General features: G+C 35.2%; 2 protein-coding genes, 1 long non-coding RNA gene and 1 other non-coding gene across 4 annotated transcripts; 2 read left to right on the forward strand and 2 right to left on the reverse strand.

Annotated features, from left to right (window-relative positions):
• The first annotated feature begins 925 nt into the window (after positions 1–925).
• On the forward strand, positions 926–5235 carry LOC129873065 (uncharacterized). The gene is made up of 7 exons (XM_055948064.1): positions 926–1103; positions 1191–1282; positions 1394–1460; positions 3165–3195; positions 3391–3531; positions 4676–4701; positions 4795–5235. The coding sequence occupies exons 1-7, from the start codon at positions 1062–1064 to the stop codon at positions 4855–4857; spliced, it is 462 nt and encodes a 153-aa protein (XP_055804039.1). The 5' UTR covers positions 926–1061; the 3' UTR covers positions 4858–5235.
• Positions 5236–5287: 52 nt separating this feature from the next.
• On the reverse strand, positions 5288–11433 carry LOC129873064 (negative regulator of systemic acquired resistance SNI1). Its single transcript, XM_055948063.1, has 15 exons — positions 11223–11433; positions 11074–11140; positions 10088–10181; positions 9910–9993; positions 9737–9814; positions 9536–9604; positions 8964–9045; positions 8823–8872; positions 8477–8698; positions 8331–8401; positions 8182–8251; positions 7900–7965; positions 6857–7009; positions 6548–6678; positions 5288–5775 (listed from the first exon to the last, which is right to left on the reverse strand). The coding sequence occupies exons 1-15, from the start codon at positions 11332–11334 to the stop codon at positions 5703–5705; spliced, it is 1422 nt and encodes a 473-aa protein (XP_055804038.1). The 5' UTR covers positions 11335–11433; the 3' UTR covers positions 5288–5702.
• A 72-nt stretch (positions 11434–11505) lies between these two features.
• On the reverse strand, positions 11506–11578 carry TRNAE-CUC (transfer RNA glutamic acid (anticodon CUC)). Its single transcript has one exon. It is a non-coding gene; the product is annotated as a tRNA-Glu (tRNA).
• Positions 11579–17573: 5995 nt separating this feature from the next.
• Positions 17574–18106, forward strand: LOC129874545 (uncharacterized). Its single transcript, XR_008762921.1, has 2 exons — positions 17574–17709; positions 17855–18106. It is a non-coding gene; the product is annotated as an uncharacterized LOC129874545 (long non-coding RNA).
• Positions 18107–18354: the final 248 nt, after the last annotated feature.

The following is an 18354-nucleotide window of genomic DNA, read 5'->3' on the forward strand; positions in this document are numbered from 1 at the left end:
TTATTTTTTTAAGTTCCCTATCAAGTTCAAATAAGATAAATAAATTAAAACGGAGAGACTAACTTTTTTTTCAATTTATATATTATCTTTTGGCTTCCCTCAATTAGACAAATAAATCATAGATGAATGAAAATGGGGAAAATAAGAAGTGTTTTAAAAAGTGTAGTGCACTAACATTGTGATTATAAAAGAGTATTTACATAAACATATGATTTAAAAAGTAATTACAGTTAATTTTATTTAATAATATTAATAGGTAATTTACAATAAATAATAAGTAACCAATTAAAGTACGTTAAAGCAAGCTAAATTACCAACATGGAGTTTAATTACCAACATGGTTGTGTGATGGATAGTTGGATCTCTCCGTCCTTAATCAGAAATAATAATAAAAATTATTTTTGGTTCATTTTGGTATTAATATTTTTAGAGCTCGTTTGAATTGACTTATAATTTGCTTATAAGTTGCTTTTAGTTTTTTTAAATGTTTGATTGGTCAACTTAAAGTCATTTTGTACTTAAAATAAGTAAAAAAATAATTAGGTCTGTTTGGCTTAGTATATCTAAAACAGCTTATAAGCCTTAAAAAAAAGTTGAGCTACCCCAACTTAATTATTTTTTTAAGCTTATGACAGTCCAACTTTTTTTTTTTTAGCTTATAAGCTATTTAAAAAAAGTTAAGTCAGACCCTTAGTACACTATACATACATATAACATAAATATAAACAAAAATTAGACAAATGAAAAGTTGATTTTCCTCCCAATTATAACTGGATTTTCTATATCAAAGTCAAATAGGAGTAAATTAAAATTATTATGAGGATCTCCCTTTTTCATTATTTTTTTCAAGGCTTATTTGAGTCGCTGGAATATCCCAAAGTCTCTTAAAATGATTACTTAAAATTCAAAGTTAAGAATAAAATAATTTTATTTCTGTTTTCCTGAAGGGAAATAGAAGAAAGCGTGCTATATTGCGCCAGGAATAGGAAGAGCAATAACGAAATACAGGGCGTGCTATATTGCGCTACCTGACTTGTCTCGCCGGCGACGAAGATCGAAAAATGAGGGCCGTAGTCCAGCGTGTTGCTTCAGCCAGTGTAGAGGTTTTTTTCCTTCTATTTGTGGAGTATTACTAACTAGGAATAATAGCTCTCATTGCTTACCTAGTGCATAATAGCAATTTTTTGCAGGTCGAGGGACATATAGTATCAGCAATCGGTCCGGGATTGCTCGTTCTCGTTGGGATTCATGAGTCAGACGTCGATTCCGATGCTGACTACATGTAAGTGAGCTTCGACGGTAAAAGTTACTACTTTGAAATGCTAATAGAAAATATTTTCTGAATCACTTTTTTTTGTTTTTTGGTGTTCTGTTAATGTTTGTAATTTTGCAGATGCCGGAAAGTGTTGAATATGAGACTGTTCCCGAATGAGGAAACTGGAAAGACATGGGATCACAGTGTAATTTTCTCTCTGTTGTGGTGATTAAATAATTTTTGTACAACATTATTCCCTCTGATTCATTTTGTATGGTGATGCTTTACCATTTTGATGGGGAAATAATTACTTCAAAATTTGAATTGTTAAATGACTGTGAATTCTTGTAAGTTGTATAAAACGATATTTATTTCAGAAAGTCTGATTCCAATTTTTTTCAACAGAGAAAGTGATTTTTTGAGGTAATAACTATTAGTTGAGTAATCATATGAGAAATCAACACATTAATTAATCCACTTTGTTCATGTAGTGGTGAAGCTCTTGCTGTAGAGAGAACACCTTTATCATGAGCTTTTGTTGCTATATGATGGAATTGCATATTTATTTTTGCCTGATATAATGTGTGGTTTCTGAGTGCTGATTTTTACAGCTATTTACTGTCTATGCATTACTAACCAATTATCTGATTGGAGATTGAAAATTTTTGCTTGAATCAATGCTTTATTGTTTTGTGAAAAGTTTGACCTCTTATGCTAGTTGATTCTTAGAAGATATACCACTGATAAGCATTGACACAGAACAGTTCATCTCATGAGATGAACATTTGGCTGCATCACAAGAGTATCCCATGTACAATTTATTAGAGGAAAAGATATAGTGGAACATATAGTGCATTCATAGCATCAACACCAACAAGTTTGGGATTGAATTCTAGTTGATTGATTGAATTTTTTGCTACCTTATAAACTGTAAAAGGAAGTAGGATAAAATGGATAAGTTACTCCCTATGTTATTAAATGGAGGTTACATTTGTTAAGAAAGTGAGAAGGTCTTTGCAATGTAATGACGAATTGATTTGTTTGCCTCTCTTGCTTTAAAAAGTCATTGCATGCTTTCAGCTGTTTAACTTCTATTGGAGATTCTACGAAAGAGAGGAGATTGTAAACTCTAAAATTGTAAATATTACCCCAGTTCTCTGTAATTTTGAAACAAAATCATGGCTCAAACTTCAGACTGAACAGTAAGACGAACTGCATTTCTACTCAGAAAGAATGTAAATGGACCATTTCTTTTACTCTCTCTGTCCCATTGACCATATATTTCTGTCCCATTTAATTAGAATCTATCTTTTGGTCTATTTGAAATAGTCTGGCCTAGTTTCTTAAATGACAAAGAATTCTCTTTTTTTCTACTGCACTCATGTGATAACCTATTGAACTTTTCGTCCTTAGACTCCACAAGTCGAATGGTTTTAGATTATTATTGGGATGGATGTAGTATGTTGATCCATGTGAGTGTTATCAAATTCCAAATATATGTTGGTAAACATTTAAGGAAAAAATTTCAACCAAAATTGAAAGGCATTGTCATGGAAAATAATGTCCAAAAAGCTTAAAGTAAGATATAGACGAAGATCATTAACCCCATAGCTCCTCAAGCTAGTAATACATGTATGAAGAAGTTTAGTATTCAAATTTTACGCAAGACTGATTCTGAGATGTCACCGTGTTAGTTATTTTAGGGCATTGGGGATTTACAGAGTATAAAATATCACTGTTCCTTTTCATATCTTGTCAGAGATTCTGATGCATCTTTGTAAATGATGGTAGTATTGCATGGCTTGGACATTTAGAAAAACAGATGTATTATTTACTGTGTAGAATTGTTACTTAGTCTTACTTCACTGCTTCAGTATTAAGTTTGTCGGCTTCTATTGTCTATTGGCAGGTAGTTCAGAAGAATTATGAAGTTCTATTAGGTAACTGATTTTCTGTACAAGTTCTCGCAAAGGTCTAAGTCTTAAAGAAGATGCTTTGAAAGTCTATGATGGAAAAATAATTTAAATGAATTTAAAGATGATGCTTTGACTGTCTCAGTGATGGGAAAATAAGCTCAACTTTGGTCAGGGTATACAATGATTTACTTGTATGTCTAATTCTACTGGATGGTGCAGTGAGTCAGTTTACACTATATGGGGTTTTGAAAGGAAACAAGCCGGATTTTCATGTCGCAATGCCTCCTCAGAAAGCGAAACCCTTTTATGCCTCTCTGGTTGAGAAATTCCAGAAAGCTTACAAACAGGATGCCGTCAAAGGTGAATAAATTGTTCCATGAATTCTCAGTTTTGATCTCCTTTTCTGTTATAAATAGTCCTATGGAAAGATAAAAGTTGATATCGGCTCTCTGTCTCTCTTGTTCTTGTGCTGACTAGCTTCTACATTTTTTTGACTGAACTTCTACCTTACTTTCATAACAAGTCAGCACCAGTTTCAAGCTGTCAGCACAACTATTGTGCTTCCTGCGGGCACTCAATCCCCCAATGCGGATTACTTGCTTATCTTTAGTCCATTTGTAGACTATACATGTTGACAACTTAAACCATGAAGGTTCTAATACAGAATGCTAATACTTTATTTTTCCTTAATTCTCCCTTAGCAATTTTCCCTTGAATTAAAGAAATTTAGTGTGTAATGTTGGAATATGTACTAATCTGGAATGGTGTGATATAGTAGCTAGCCCTTTCTGTGAGAAGGAACATTAAGGAATAATTTCCTCAGACTAGAAGACAAGGCCAAATTTCTCCAGCAATTGTGAGATATTCTTCTATTTGAATGACCTTTTAAAAGCCTAAGCTTTTAAATTGTTGCATTCAACATCATCCATGTAGTCACAGTAATTACATCTGACAGCTTCACTGGATAAAGATGTTGGTTTTGCATCCACGGTGTTGCTCTGTCAACTATCTCATTGTTAGGGCTCTTATATTTGCTTGGTGTTGAAAACTGGCACATGCATAGATCAGTATCATAGATCTTAAAGGTGAACTATTATCTGCTTTCTTTCAAAATCTCCAATTCTTTTAGATTTTGTAGTCTCTGTAAGTAATAAAATAGGTCTTCTGCATATGCAAAGAAGTTATATTTCTCTCTGCAATGGTCAAAGATTGACTGGCTTTGATGCTCTTCGCTTTACTGATGAGGTCTAAAGTATTATATCCTCTTATTTTCTGGTTGTACTATTTTACTCAACTTAGTTAAGCCCAGAGCTTCAGCTATTTGACTGAAATGCTTAATGAGGTTATGTGGTCTCAAAATGCTTTACTGGCTTAATTGGTTAATAATGAATCCACAGGAGTAACTTCTGCACTTCTAGTTTCGTTCTGTTCCTTTTGAGAAAGCTAAAATTACAGAAACTGTATAATGGGAGATGACTATCCATATATTTTTTGCGTATTGCAGATGGTGTCTTTGGGGCAATGATGAAGGTGGGGTTCTCTGAAAGAATGAGTTCTTTTAGGTTTAAAATTCTGTTGAACTGGAGGATGTTCTCAGACTTGCGTATTTGTTTAATTTGGCAGGTCAACTTGGTCAATGATGGCCCTGTCACGATGCATCTTGACTCAGCACAACCGTCAAAATGAGACTGAAGCAATTGAGGAAATGATTCCTGCGCACCTCCGTTGCAATTTGAATGATAAATCTAGCGTTCCAAAAGTAGGCAACATGAAGTGTTGGGTTATTCGTTTTATGGAATTTCAGCAATCTCAAAACCTGAAAGGAATCAAAAGAGGGGAAGAGAAAAACAATCTGTTATAGTTGGATTAAAGCATCATGAATATCAACTTTTAAGCTTATATTTGTCATCACTTGTTGAAATAGCTGCAAAACTACTTCGGTAGTACATTGCACTAAAATCATCGGAGAACGTCCTGCAAATTGCCTCACCGAGCACATTAACACCTCTCAGTTGTACATGACCTTCAAATAATTCATCAGACAAATTTCATTGTTTGTTTCCATTTTCTTCTGTTCAGTGTTTTCATGACTATCATTCGACAGGATTCTAAAACATTGGAGTGACCTATTTTGCATTGATGCATAGCTTATAGCTACGGATATTCATACATGATACACCAAGTTCCTTAGAGTTACCCTTTTTCAGTTATCCTTTAACTAAAAAGGACAGGTCCTTCGCTATTAAAGAGTGCCTTGATCATTTCACAAGCCAGAAGGCATAAAAAATACCAATTCAAATCTATTTAGCTGTCATATAGTGCCGTTACAAAATAGAGGTGAAGTTAATTTCACCAATCACCCTAGGAGGAAGGCACAAATGTAGCTTTCTCTGAGGTTTCCTTGATCAGCATTTGACCAGTACTGGCTGTGTGGTAACATCATTTGGCCAACTTCAGGTAGGGGGCTTTGCTAATTGCGCCCATTTGACCAAATATACATTATGAACAATAAATAGTAACTGCCGCTTCTCCTATGACTTAGTTGAGAGAATGGTTGCAGCTGTGAACACCGCTTCTTTACCAAAAAGTAGAATTTCTGTATTCCTGCATCATGATATGTCAACTTATTAACTTGTGCAGAGCTAGAAACTAGAAAAGCTTTCATGTTAAATTTACTTCAACAGTTTACCACGTAAGTATATCATCTGAGCCATCAAAAGACGTTGTGTTCTAATACCATGAATCTGTAAGGATATGAAAGCCAGGATTGCAGACAAGAGACTTTTAAACACACTTATATGCTAAAGTGTCTTTTTCAACCATTCCTCAGAAGCTGCAGAAGGAATTATTGCTGCAGATCACCACGTAACCCTCTCTAGTTGCTTCTTTAATCATTTTCTTTTCTAGATCTGAACAATTGTTAAAAATACAAGTAATTCTAATTTCTTAGAGGACTCATGTTTCACCCAGTTGTTTCTCTAACTAGTAACTACAGTACTAATCCAAGTAAACCCTTCTAATCAAAATTTTCTCGATTAGATGTGTCCTTCTACTAGTTCTTATTTCTGAATTTGTATCTCATCGGAACTAAGGCATCATGTTTCCTAAAGAAGCTAAACTGTTAAGAAGAACATGATTCATACAAAATTCATGAAAAGGAGAGAAGTATGGTACTTCAATTGTCATGTTGCAGGTTCTAATGAACATCTTTGCCCAGAGAATCGAAAAGCCAGTAGGTGCCTAATTCATTATGTGAAGCTTGTGCAATGGGTGGTTCAAAGATGTGTAAGAAGACGACAGCATTTTCCTAGGGAAATTAAGAATATCTTCAGCAGGTGAAAGCAAGGTTAATCAACACACATCAAGCGAATCTTACTTGTCTTCTTTTCTGATAGAAGTAAAAGCAGCTATTATTTGCTTGCAGATTTCTGTGAGAGAGCTTCCTTTCACTATCTCTTCAAAATCATCATTTTCAGCAGAAGATTCCACTGATACTGACAAGTATGCCTGTAAGAGAATAAAAATACTTATCCTAGTGAGAAAAAGATTAAAATGATTATCTATAACTGAACTTAAAGATCTTTGCGAGGCGTCTTATCGAAATTCTGCAAGTGAAAGAACTACTCAAGGAATCAAAATTGGAAATCCTAGAAGCAAACATAGGTTTGCGAGAAAGATTAATCACCAAAAAGGCATGCCCAAGAAGCAGCTGAGCAACATCCATTCCTATTTTTTTGATGATATTTTTTGTGCTCCTGCTGCTTGAGAAGCACTTTAAAACACTTTCAAATGTGGAATCATTCACTGGACCATTCGATCTCCTAGTACGAACAGAAGACTGCAACATAAGTACATTAAAGTGGTATTAATATCTCAAAAATTTAGCTTGTAACCTCTGTATTAAACCAGGTAACCAAATAGAGCAAGCTTTTTGATAGATGACACCTCAACTAATAAACGGTACAGGAAAACAACCAACAGAACCAAACAAAACAAAATTGGGGCATAGATCTTTTAGAATTCCTAAAAAGGGAAATGCAAACTAGTAATTTGCTGAAAATGTTCAAGTTATCAAAACTAAGGACTTTTGTAGCACTCCAAGGAACTTGCTTTGGGAGGTGGACTGGTTAAAAGTAAATAGTTAACATTTATGACAAGTCTGATTAAAGCTAAATATCTTGACAAGGATTTTCCAATGCATGCATGGACGACTTTGCATTTCTGCCATCAAAAACCAAATGAAGAGATCAGCATAACATGGACTATAACAGCACAAACGGTAAGTTGTATTTAGGAAGTATATGGAATACTAGAATGAGAAAGGAGTCATCTATAGTATGTTAATGTCTCTAATAAAAGAGTCTCATGGTCAATATCTACAGACTCCTTAAGCAAGGCTTATTTAGAATGTATACAACATTAGACAGCTTCAATGATCCAAGGAAAAAAAACAGAGATCAACAACAACAACATACCCACATACCCAGTGAAATCCCACAAGTGGGGTAAAAAAAAGCAGAGATCGAACCAAATAAAACAGAACAACAATAACAAAAGAAGCCAATAACAAAATACCAAGCTTCATAATGGATATGAATTCAATAAGCTAACAATGCCCTAATCCTCATATCTAACCTACATTCCACTACAAAATTCCTACCAGATGAATTAAGTGGAGATACTTGTACAGTGTTAAGATCTGACATGATGACAGAAGAATGCATTTACCTTAGGAATGTACTTCTGAAAGTACTGCATGATCATTTTTAGCTTCCACCAAGGGTCATCAAAGACCTGCAGAAAATTACTTTATCATATTATGCAGCATTCTCCTTGACAAGCAAGATGCATCAGAATGACAAAGAAACACGTAGGGTAACAAAAGCTCAAAATTTGATTTAGCTTTTGTGATATAAGATTTCCAGGGACCATGTATAGAAAATGTCAACATCTTCCCGATAAAAACATAAGTTTCATCGCATTATCCTACTTAAGAGGAAAGGACATTACCTGAAAAAAGGGGGAGAGCATATCAGAATTGTAAGCAAGTTCGTCCAAAATGATCTCTGCAGCAGGTGTTCTGCACTATCTCTGATATCAATCATATTTCTCAATCTGACGGTTTTACTTAAAGTAAAATAATTCGTTCAACGAAATACCTCACACCATCAGCTCTGGTGGTAAGTCCTTGAACATCTGCCACATTCCGTGATGTATCCAGCTCCATCATCTAATTGTGAAACAAGTCACAATTAGAACTGGTCAAACATATACTTTAAAGAGTAATAATAGCTCAGGAATTCACCATTCTCAGGAGCTTCTTCAGATAGATACAAGTAGATCGTTTGAGTTCAGGTAAAGCTAGTGCAAAAGCAGCAATGCATTTATATGATAGCTCGTTTGAAGGAGGTTCCACTGAATCCACATCAGAGGAGGACTCAGATTTATCAGATAAGTCAGAGAACACATCACATATAACTGATAGGCAGTCCTTGACTAAGCTTTTATAGATTATTTTTCTTGACCCCTGAACAATGAGTGGAAGACAAATAAGTAATGGCATCCTATGCAATCCTCAGTAAAAACTCACAATTCTAAGTAGCAATATTACAGACAAATAATAATGGTAACATTTGAAAACAAAAACAAACCAGAAGCATGTTGAGCAACGAATCCCTCAAAAGGGCCCAACTCATCTTCTCTGCAAGACGAAACTTTTAATGATGGTTTTGAGAAGACCTCTTAAGGTGCATGACACTTAATGAAAATTAGAATCCTCTGAAAATCATTACCTTTGAATGCTCTGTTCCGAGGCACAAAGTCTCCTTCAAGCACACTGACAAGATAGTGAAGTAGTAACATCTTTCTTAATATCTGCAATAGGTCTGTGTCAGACTATTTGATGAAGATACAAAGACAAGGTAATTCTTCAATGATGACACTATGCACAAATCACAAACCAACTGACTAATAAAAGATATAAATACAAAATTGACCTGTCAGTTATCTTATTAGTCTCAAAGAATAATTACAAAACCAATTCATAAAATTATCTGATTAGTCAAGATTGTCAGTGGCATGTTCAATTAATTTACATCTACAAAGGAATTCGATATGTCTACACATCCAGAGTCAAGGGTAAACACAAACTGCTACTCTCACAGTACTTTCTTGAAAAGTACTTCTGACAAAAAATCACTTTTCCAAATAAGTAAATGGTAGAAGCTTGGTCAAACAACTATTTAGTGTAGCTGAAATTGCCATGTCTACTGGTATCTGAGCTGATACGCTATGATGATAAAAGAGTAACATATAATATTGTGAGGCATAGAGATTGAAAGAAAGCTTCAATATGGTGACTGACCTTTGTTTCTAATGCTTTTGACCTCTGGTTGATCATTTTCCCAAGTTCTTGTATTAGTGAAAGAAAGCCCTAAAACCACCAGAAAGATTAACACTACCGAGATACATGTGAGAGGAATAATAAAGTTCAGTAAAACAGTAAAATACACATAGGAAATTGGTGTACATGTGTGATGCAGCCATTACATACAGTCTGACTCACCAAGGGGTCAATTGATCCACTTGAACCTTTATTTATTTCATCATCCCTATCCAATCCAAGAGTAAATGGACACCAGGCCTGACATAGGGTATCTGATCATTATTGAAGTTAATATTGAGAAACAACTGCGTCTAAGTATGACCAGGTCTTCAGCTGTGAAAGAATGGAGATACCTCTTCAACAGGTTCATTGAGAACGGTTGGAGGCAGACATGATGCTGCCTCCTCCATTTTGGGCAAGCACACCCTAGGAAATCGCTAGGTTCACAAGAAAATCCATCATAAGTAAGAAAGTCAAATGCAGTAGTAATAATATAAGAAGTTAAACTTAAGGAATAAGGCAAGCTCTTACCTTATCCAACTCATTTAGAAGTTGATAACTTCCCATTATTAGCTCAAGTGAAGTCTCTTCCTTCAAAATTTGGAAAATCGCTTCGCGCATCGTGCTGTTCCAGCATATCCGTGAAATTAGATAATAGGAACCATATGTGGTAACTTTTTTTTAATCAAGCCTTATGTGATAACTTGAAAGCTAAACTGACACACATTTAAGATGGGGGAGGGGTGTGTGTGTGGAAATATCATTCATGCCAACTACAAAGCAAGTTTGCAACAAAGATTTCTTTTTTTTGATGAAGTAAGAAGTGTATTAATAAAGTTTGCAACAAAGATTTCTTCTTTGCTTTTGCTTTTGACGAGTAAGCAAAAAGAGATATTGCCACAAAACTGAACAAAGGAGCATCTTTGGGATTAGGTATTGTTCCCCCAATGATCATAGTACCAAGTACTTGTACAAGCAACATTAAAAGGCGAAAGTATGTTTTCACAATCATTTATAAAGGGAGAAGTTCCATGCACTCCACGAGCTTACAGAAAAACAACCATTTAAGACTAGAATGTAAGATCATGCAGATTGGTAAACCATACATTTTTTTCTTATAAGTAGACTAAAAGAGATACTATATATCAACCAGTAGATGTAATAAGAAACTCCGCATTAAAAAGTCAATTGACTAAATTAAAGACTTGCACCATACTATAATTACAATTATCATGTATTTCTTTATTACAAGAGAAGGAAAAATAATTAGAAAATGGAAAGGGGGAAAGGAGAAGCTGGGGTTAAAGCTTCAGTAGCCGAACAGCAGAAGTAAAGGGTATTCTCACTGTCGGTACAATTCTCCAAAAAAGCGCGCACACACACGCATACGCAATGTGTGTATACATTTATAGAGTTCTGTTTATATATAAAGTTACTGAAAATCATAATCATACAACATCCGTAAATACAAACAGAGAAAAAGAGTGACAAAATAGAGAAAACGGGGAAAAAGATACCTAGTAGGCGCTGTTCCATTATCTGGTAGCAACGAAGCAGAGAGAACAGCTTCCAGAAAAGCAAGACCTACGAAATTTGTTTCAACATATCAATCGAAGAAGAAAACAGATGAAAAAATGAAAGAAGAAGAAAAAAACTAAAAGCGTACTATCGTCATGGCGGTGGTGAGAGTCTCTATTGAAACCAGAAGTATCGAGAATTGCCATTGTGTTCTCTTCAATTCCTCCATTGTTCCTTCCTCCTCTCTTTCGCTTTTCCATTCTCCTTCGATTTTCTTTCGTTTTTGAAAACCCTAACCGAGTTGTCTCACTCACTATGCCTCTTTGGTTTTTTCCCGCCACTGTGATGCGGTGATTCAGATTTTATAACTAATTATAATCATTCTATTTCATTGGCCTTTCACTGGACCCCTCGAAAAAAAAAGTTTGAATTTCCGTTGCCGGGACTTGAACCCGGGTCTTTCGGGTGAGAGCCGAATATCCTAACCAACTAGACTACAACGGATTGTCGTTATGAATTGCACACAAATTTAAGTCAAAGTTGTCAGATAACGCTCCGCACTTACTTTCCTATCTCAAATTATACCGCACCAGCTTCTTTGAATGGAATAAACTTTAAATTTTAGATTTCACTTGAAACATCATTATTACATTTATCGTGTGGTTAAAAAGTCTTTGCAGGAGGTAACTATTAACATTTGCAAAATGTATTTTGTTGTCCATCATTCCATTTTCCAAATGTAAATCATACACTTTATTGTTCATTTTCTCATACTGAAATGGATCTCAAGTTATTTAGTTGATATCTTAATGATTGAGAAAGGTGTGTTAATGTAGCTAATTAACACATAATTAATAGCTAATGTAGTACACAAAACCTTAGAGTTTGGCGTAATCAATAAAATAAGTGGAGACTTTGAGAATAATAAAGCGTCAACTGTCAAATTCAAATTCTAGCGAGCAAAAAATTTAGGCAATTTCATATTCAAATTCTAGCTAGCAAAAAATTTAGGCAATTTTATTTTATTGAAGTATTAATTGGTGAACAGAATTATCGAATACTAATGTTGATGGCAATATGTAACATCTCCGAGAAGCTCTCGAGTGCACCCATGCTGGCGGACAAATGATTTCTTGCTGCCTTGAAAAATAAAAACATCCACACGTCTCTTGGAGATTCACGGAGTAGCAGCTGATATTTCATGTATGTTTGATTGGAGTAAGAAACGTACTAACTAGGCCTAGCTGCCCCCACTCTGTTTGCCCAAAGTAATGGATGCTAAGGCCAAATTATCAACTATAGAAGTTGAAACTTGAGCTTACCATACGAGGAGGGAGGTATTGGTGTAAAAAACTTGGAAGATATATGCCTGGCAATGGGGTGATAGAAATGAGAGTGAGGAGTAGTGTGTCTATTTCAGAGAACCAGTTTGGATTTATGCCGGGGCGCTCGACTACAAAAGCCATTCATATCTTAAGGAGATTGGTAGAGCAGTATAGGGAGCGGAAAAGGAACTTACACATGATATTTATTGACCTAGAAAAGGCCTATGACAAAGTTCCAAGGGAGGTCCTATGGAGATGCTTGGAGGCGAAATGTTTACTTGTGGCATACATTAGAGCGATTAAAGACATGTATGATGGAGCTAAGACCAGGGTAAGGACGGTAGGGGGGGACTCGGAGCACTTTCCTGTTACGATGGGGTTGCACCAGGGATCGACTCTTAGCCCGTTTCTATTCGCCCTGGTGATGGATCATTTGACTAGACAAATACAAGGTGAGGTGCCTTGGTGTATGTTGTTCGCGGATGACATAGTCCTGATTGACGAGACTCACAACGGAGTTAACGACAAGCTGAAGGGCTGGAGACAGACGTTGGAGTCTAAAGGATTTAAATTGAGTAGGACCAAGACAGAATACTTGGAGTGCAGTTTCAGTGGCCTGCCGCGTGAGGCTGACGGGGAAGTGAGGCTTGGTACCCAGGCCATTCAAAAGAAAAGAAGATTCAAATACCTTGGGTCTATTATACAGGAAGATGGGGATATCGACGAAGATGTTTCACACCGCATCAGTGCAGGGTGGATGAAATGGAGGCTCGCCTCCGGAGTGCTGTGTGACAAGAAAGTGCCACCAAAACTCAAAGGCAAGTTCTACAAAGTGGTGGTTAGACCGACCCTATTGTACGGGGTGGAGTGTTGGCCAATCAAGAAACTTCATGTCCAAAAGATGAGAGTCGCGGAAATGCGAATGCTGCGGTGGATGTGTGGGCACACTAGGATGGATAGAATTAGGAATGAAGATATCCGAGACAAGGTGGGAGTGGCATCGGTGGAGGACAAGATGCGGGAAGCGAGACTGAGATGGTTTGGGCATGTGAAGAGGAGAGACACAGATGCTCCAGTGCGGAGGTGCGAGAGGTTGGCTATGGACGGTTTCAGGAGGGGCAAAGGGAGGCCGAAGAAATATTGGGAAGAGGTCATTAGACATGATATGGCACAGTTGCAGCTCTCCGAGGACATGACCTTAGATAGGAGGCTATGGAGGACTCAGACTAAGATAGTGGGCTAGGTGGCCGATCGGTTCTCCATAGTAGTCGTAGTCGCGCTCATTTGTCTTAACATAGGATTTTGCATGGGATTACTACTTATATTAGTTGGCCCAGTCTACTTTGGGTATCCTATTTTATCTATAGTAGTTAATGCCCCTTTATCCCCGATCTTTTCTACCCTGACTTTATCGCTTTATCGCTCTCATTATTCATATCTTTATATTGTCTGTTATATGCCTGGCTTTACTGATCTATGTCTTGTTTTTCCTTGTTTCTCCTCCCTTGTTCTTCTCTCTTAAGCCGAGGGTCTTTCGGAAATAGCCGCCCTACCTTTTAAGGTGGGGGTTAGGTCTGCGTACACTCTACCCTCCCCAGACCCCACATGGTGGGATCACACTGGGTTCGTTGTTGTTGTTGTTGTTGTTGTAATGCAATATAAACATTGGTGGTTGTTCAGAACTAAGAGATCTTTATGGGGGGATTTCTTGAGAGCTAAATACTGCTAAAGAGCTCACCCTGTCACAAAAAAGTGGCACACAGGCCAATCTCTCATGTGGAAGAACATGATGAAGAACAAAGGTGACATAGAACCTCACATTAAGTGGACCTTATGTTCAGGGAACTGCAGTTTCTGGTGGGATGATTGGCTGGGTATTGGCCCTCTAGCCAATCACTATGAATATATTCCAAGATTCAACAACTCCACTGTCTCCATGTTCTTGACAAATGTAAAATGGAATGAAGAGAAAATCAGGTAACAGGCCCCTCAACACATGATTCACACAATTCTCAATACTAAAATCATGTACCAACAAAACACATTAGATCAAGCTCAATGGAAGTTGCAATCACATGGAAATTTCACTTGTAAATCAGCTTGGGAAAATGTAAGAAAGAAAAAAAACAAGACATTGATAGATAGGATGACATGGCATACTAACATCCCTTTCAAGGCTTCATTCTTGCTTTGGAGAGCATTGAGACACAAACTGCCAACCAATGATAAACTGGTTTCTTTTGGGAGAGAAACTGCAGAGTGCTCATGCTGCTACAGGCCTGGTTTGGACAACATAGATCACATATTTGTCTCTGGAAGCTTTGCTAAACACATCTGGACATATTTCTCCAACTGGGGGGGAATCATGCAGGACCACAACTCCATTAGAGGTATCTTGATGAGATGGTGGACTTACAAACCAAACAATGCTGTACATAAACTCATGTTGCAAGCCCTCCCTATATTTATTTGCTGGAATGTCTGGAAGAACAGGTGTGCAAGTAAATATGGAGGAAAGAAATCTAGTACTACTAGAGTGAAGTTCAATATAATCAAAGAAATATACATGCTTATTACTACAACTTTTCCATATATCCCATGGCCACCGGCTTGGAAGGATCTAATTATTTGGATAGAAAACTGTAAGCATGACATAAAAGTAATCCAGGTTAAATGGCTCAAACCCCCCCTAACATAGTTAAACTTAACACTGATGGGAGTGCCATAGGCAACCCAGGAAAGATAGGAGCAGGAGGCATAGTAAGGGATCATAAGGGTAATCTGATATATGCTTTTGCCTCTCCTTTGGGAGTTGGAACCAATAATCAAGCGGAAGCGCAGACAACCAGTTTTGGCATTAATTGGTGCATTCAACATGGTTATAATAGAGTAATATTGGAAGTAGATTCTGAACTTGTGATCAAGTGGCTGAATTGTTGACACCCAATTTTGACCACTCACAACTACTTTTCGAATTGCTATTTTAATAAATAAACAATTTTTCAAAATTATTTCTTTATTAAATAAATAATTTATATTTAATTTTATCCAATAAAACATATATATTTTTACGTTAGTGATTTATAATATTTTTACTATTTATTAATATTATAACTATTATCTTTACTATTTTTATTTTTTTTAATAACGAACCTCATATGTTCGAATATTTTAACGCATCTATTTAGCGTATATTATGTACGTGCGTATTTTGTCTATATAAAAAATATTTCTTAACTAAATTTATTTTATAATTTACTTATTATATTGCATATCTATTTTAATACATTTTTATACATGTACATTGAAATTATTATTTAATGAAATTTATTATATAATTTTATATTAATCACGCACACATTTTCGTATATACATACGCATGTTATATATATATACCACTACTTAAATAAAATTTATGATATATTATAATTATTAATTAGATAGAAATCTATTCAATTTTTCTCTATTTTTATTCTAAATATAGTCTTTTCTCTAAATTAAATGCATATATAATCCAATTTAAAATCTTAAATCCACCTTTAAATCACAACCATCCATCTCATCTTTATCAAATACAAAGATCCAATCCCAACCGCTCATCCAAATTAATCAACGGTTAAGATTGCATCCCCCATTTCTAATTACAAAACCCAAAAGGTTTTTCTCTTTCTTCATTTTTTTGGGTCATCTTCTCCAAAGGAGAAGAAGACAACCATAGCCGCCGCCTGTCCCTCATCTCCCACGCTTTCCCTCTCTCTCTCTCATGCTACTCTCTTCTTCTCTCTTTTGTCGTCAGCCTCACGCCGCCGCACCATCGACGAGCAGCAACCAACAGAAGCGGCGACGACGTGCAGCAGCCCGCCTCTGCCACCAGCTCCACCAACGATGGACAGCAGACCTTCAAGAGACGCGCAGCAGCGGCGACAACCTGTAAACCAACGACGACCCTTCAAAGCTTGGTATTTGGGCCTATATATTTTGGGATCTAATTGTTTCAAAGACGGATCTACAAGATCCGTCCCAGGTATGCTTCACTTCATCTTTTAAGTTCTTGATGATTTTGAAGATCATTGATGTCTATGTGTTCCTAGACTTACATCTTATTAAAGTGTGTTTTAATGCGGCTTATGTTCTTATTGCTATGTTTAAACTGCTTGCATATGTAAATATTAAGGTTTGACATGTAATTTTAAAATTACCATGGTTGGAGTGCTCAATTGTTTGATTTAATTCTGGGCACAACTTCAATACTTTGCGATAATGCATTGATTTGGTAAACAGTAAATACTATTTGTCTTTGTTTTATGATTCCGAACATATTTCTTAAACATATGTGGAATTCAAATTTGCTTGTTACTTATGTTAATTTAATATTTTTTATGATTTGGTGTTATTAGATTTTGTTGTTGTCTGGGCATTTTGAATAAGTTACATAAAGAATTGGTTATTTGTAGATCTTTGTCATACTTCATTTTTCTTGATTGAATTAACAGTTTGTCGAAATTAGATTGAATTATGCATTTAGTTCAATTATGATACAACTTGATTAGTTAAGTAATTACTCTTCAAGTTCGGTGAGCTCTAAATTAATTACTATAATCTTCTTAGTCTTGTATTTTAAATATTATGATTATGACTAATTCTTTGTTTGCTTAGGTTTACATACTTAATGTTCTAACTGGATTTGTTGTTACCTTATTTAACTTTTACTCGTCTCATTATGCATTACATACTTTCTTTGGCTAGCATTATTTTTTTTTTTAATTGCTTGTTAAATTATGAGCATGATGTTGTCTATAATTAATTATTTTCTCTAAAGTGATTTACATAATTTTTCTACATTATTGATAGCGGGTCCCTCTGGCCATAACTTTTGACTTTTGAAAACATCCTTTTTGAATATAATTTGGAATCAAATCTGGAAAAGCAAAGGTGGATTGATTTGCTTTTGACAAAATCTTGAAAACCTTGCCATTTTCTTTGAAATAATTTATGACTTATTTGGTTTGAATTTGAAATGTGGCCGGTTGTCTTTTGACTTCATGGCCCTTCAGAGTTATCAGTATAAGAACAAACACAGAACAGACAGAGAGAAAAGGGGGGACGAAAAACAGAGAAGAAAAAATAATTTTCTACTTTTCATTTTTTACATCTAATATTCATTACAACACAAAAGGTTTTTTTTAACAAAAATACTTAGTGCTTTTAAGTTCTTTCTGCTGCCTCTTTGCTACTTCGACTTGTTTGGATCTCGAATAGTGCTATCACTTTCCGTTGGCATATTAATAAATTCATATTAATCGTATCCAGGTTAGTACCAATTTCCTTTATATATTGGTTTATTATTTTAAAATGTGTTCTTGCTTTGTTTGTTTGCTTTGTTGTGGTAAAATTACATAATCATGATGTACCTCTATATATTTGTATATCGCTTGTATTTTTTATGGTTTAGCAGGATTTGGATTTCAAATGCAAGACATGAAGATGTTCATTTGGAACAAGATTCAAATAGTTTTAGTTCCTGTCCTATTATTTCTATTTTTGTATTATTTTTTCTTAATTATTTTGGCATGTAATACTAAACTCTTTATATAATAAAAGGGGGAAGAATACATGGGGAGGGAATATACTTGCTACTTGCTTTAGTGATTTATTTTTAGTTCATCTTAAATTTATGTGTGCTTGAATATATGTGAAATTAGTTATACTACTCATTTCCCCATGCTTAAGTTCATTTATTCACGATACGAAAATTTTATTTTTTACAAGAGGTTTGCTTTAATAAAAAATAATAAAAATAAAAAATGATCTAAAAATAATTTGTTAAATATTATTTATCATCATATATGTTTAAAAAATAATTTGTCTATTTTATGTCTTATATTTGTTTATGACAAATCTCATTAAATAATTACTTTGATAATATTTCTACATTATAACTTGTATTTTAAGCCT

This window comes from Solanum dulcamara, chromosome 11, assembly GCF_947179165.1.
Source record: "Solanum dulcamara chromosome 11, daSolDulc1.2, whole genome shotgun sequence".
In the NCBI taxonomy this organism is placed as follows: Eukaryota; Viridiplantae; Streptophyta; class Magnoliopsida; order Solanales; family Solanaceae; genus Solanum; species Solanum dulcamara.

Bases quoted from the DNA above. Each gene is read 5' to 3' on its own strand.
- LOC129873065 (XM_055948064.1), top strand. From the start codon at position 1,062: ATGAGGGCCGTAGTCCAGCGTGTTGCTTCAGCCAGTGTAGAG. The intron at 1,104-1,190 runs GTTTTTTTCCTT...AATTTTTTGCAG, and splicing joins TTGCTTCAGCCAGTGTAGAG to GTCGAGGGACATATAGTATC. The intron at 4,702-4,794 runs GTGGGGTTCTCT...TTAATTTGGCAG, and splicing joins TCTTTGGGGCAATGATGAAG to GTCAACTTGGTCAATGATGG.
- LOC129873064 (XM_055948063.1), bottom strand. From the start codon at position 11,334: ATGGAAAAGCGAAAGAGAGGAGGAAGGAACAATGGAGGAATTGAAGAG. The intron at 11,141-11,222 runs GTACGCTTTTAG...CAAATTTCGTAG, and splicing joins TCACCACCGCCATGACGATA to GTCTTGCTTTTCTGGAAGCT. The intron at 10,182-11,073 runs GTATCTTTTTCC...ATGCTGGAACAG, and splicing joins AATGGAACAGCGCCTACTAG to CACGATGCGCGAAGCGATTT.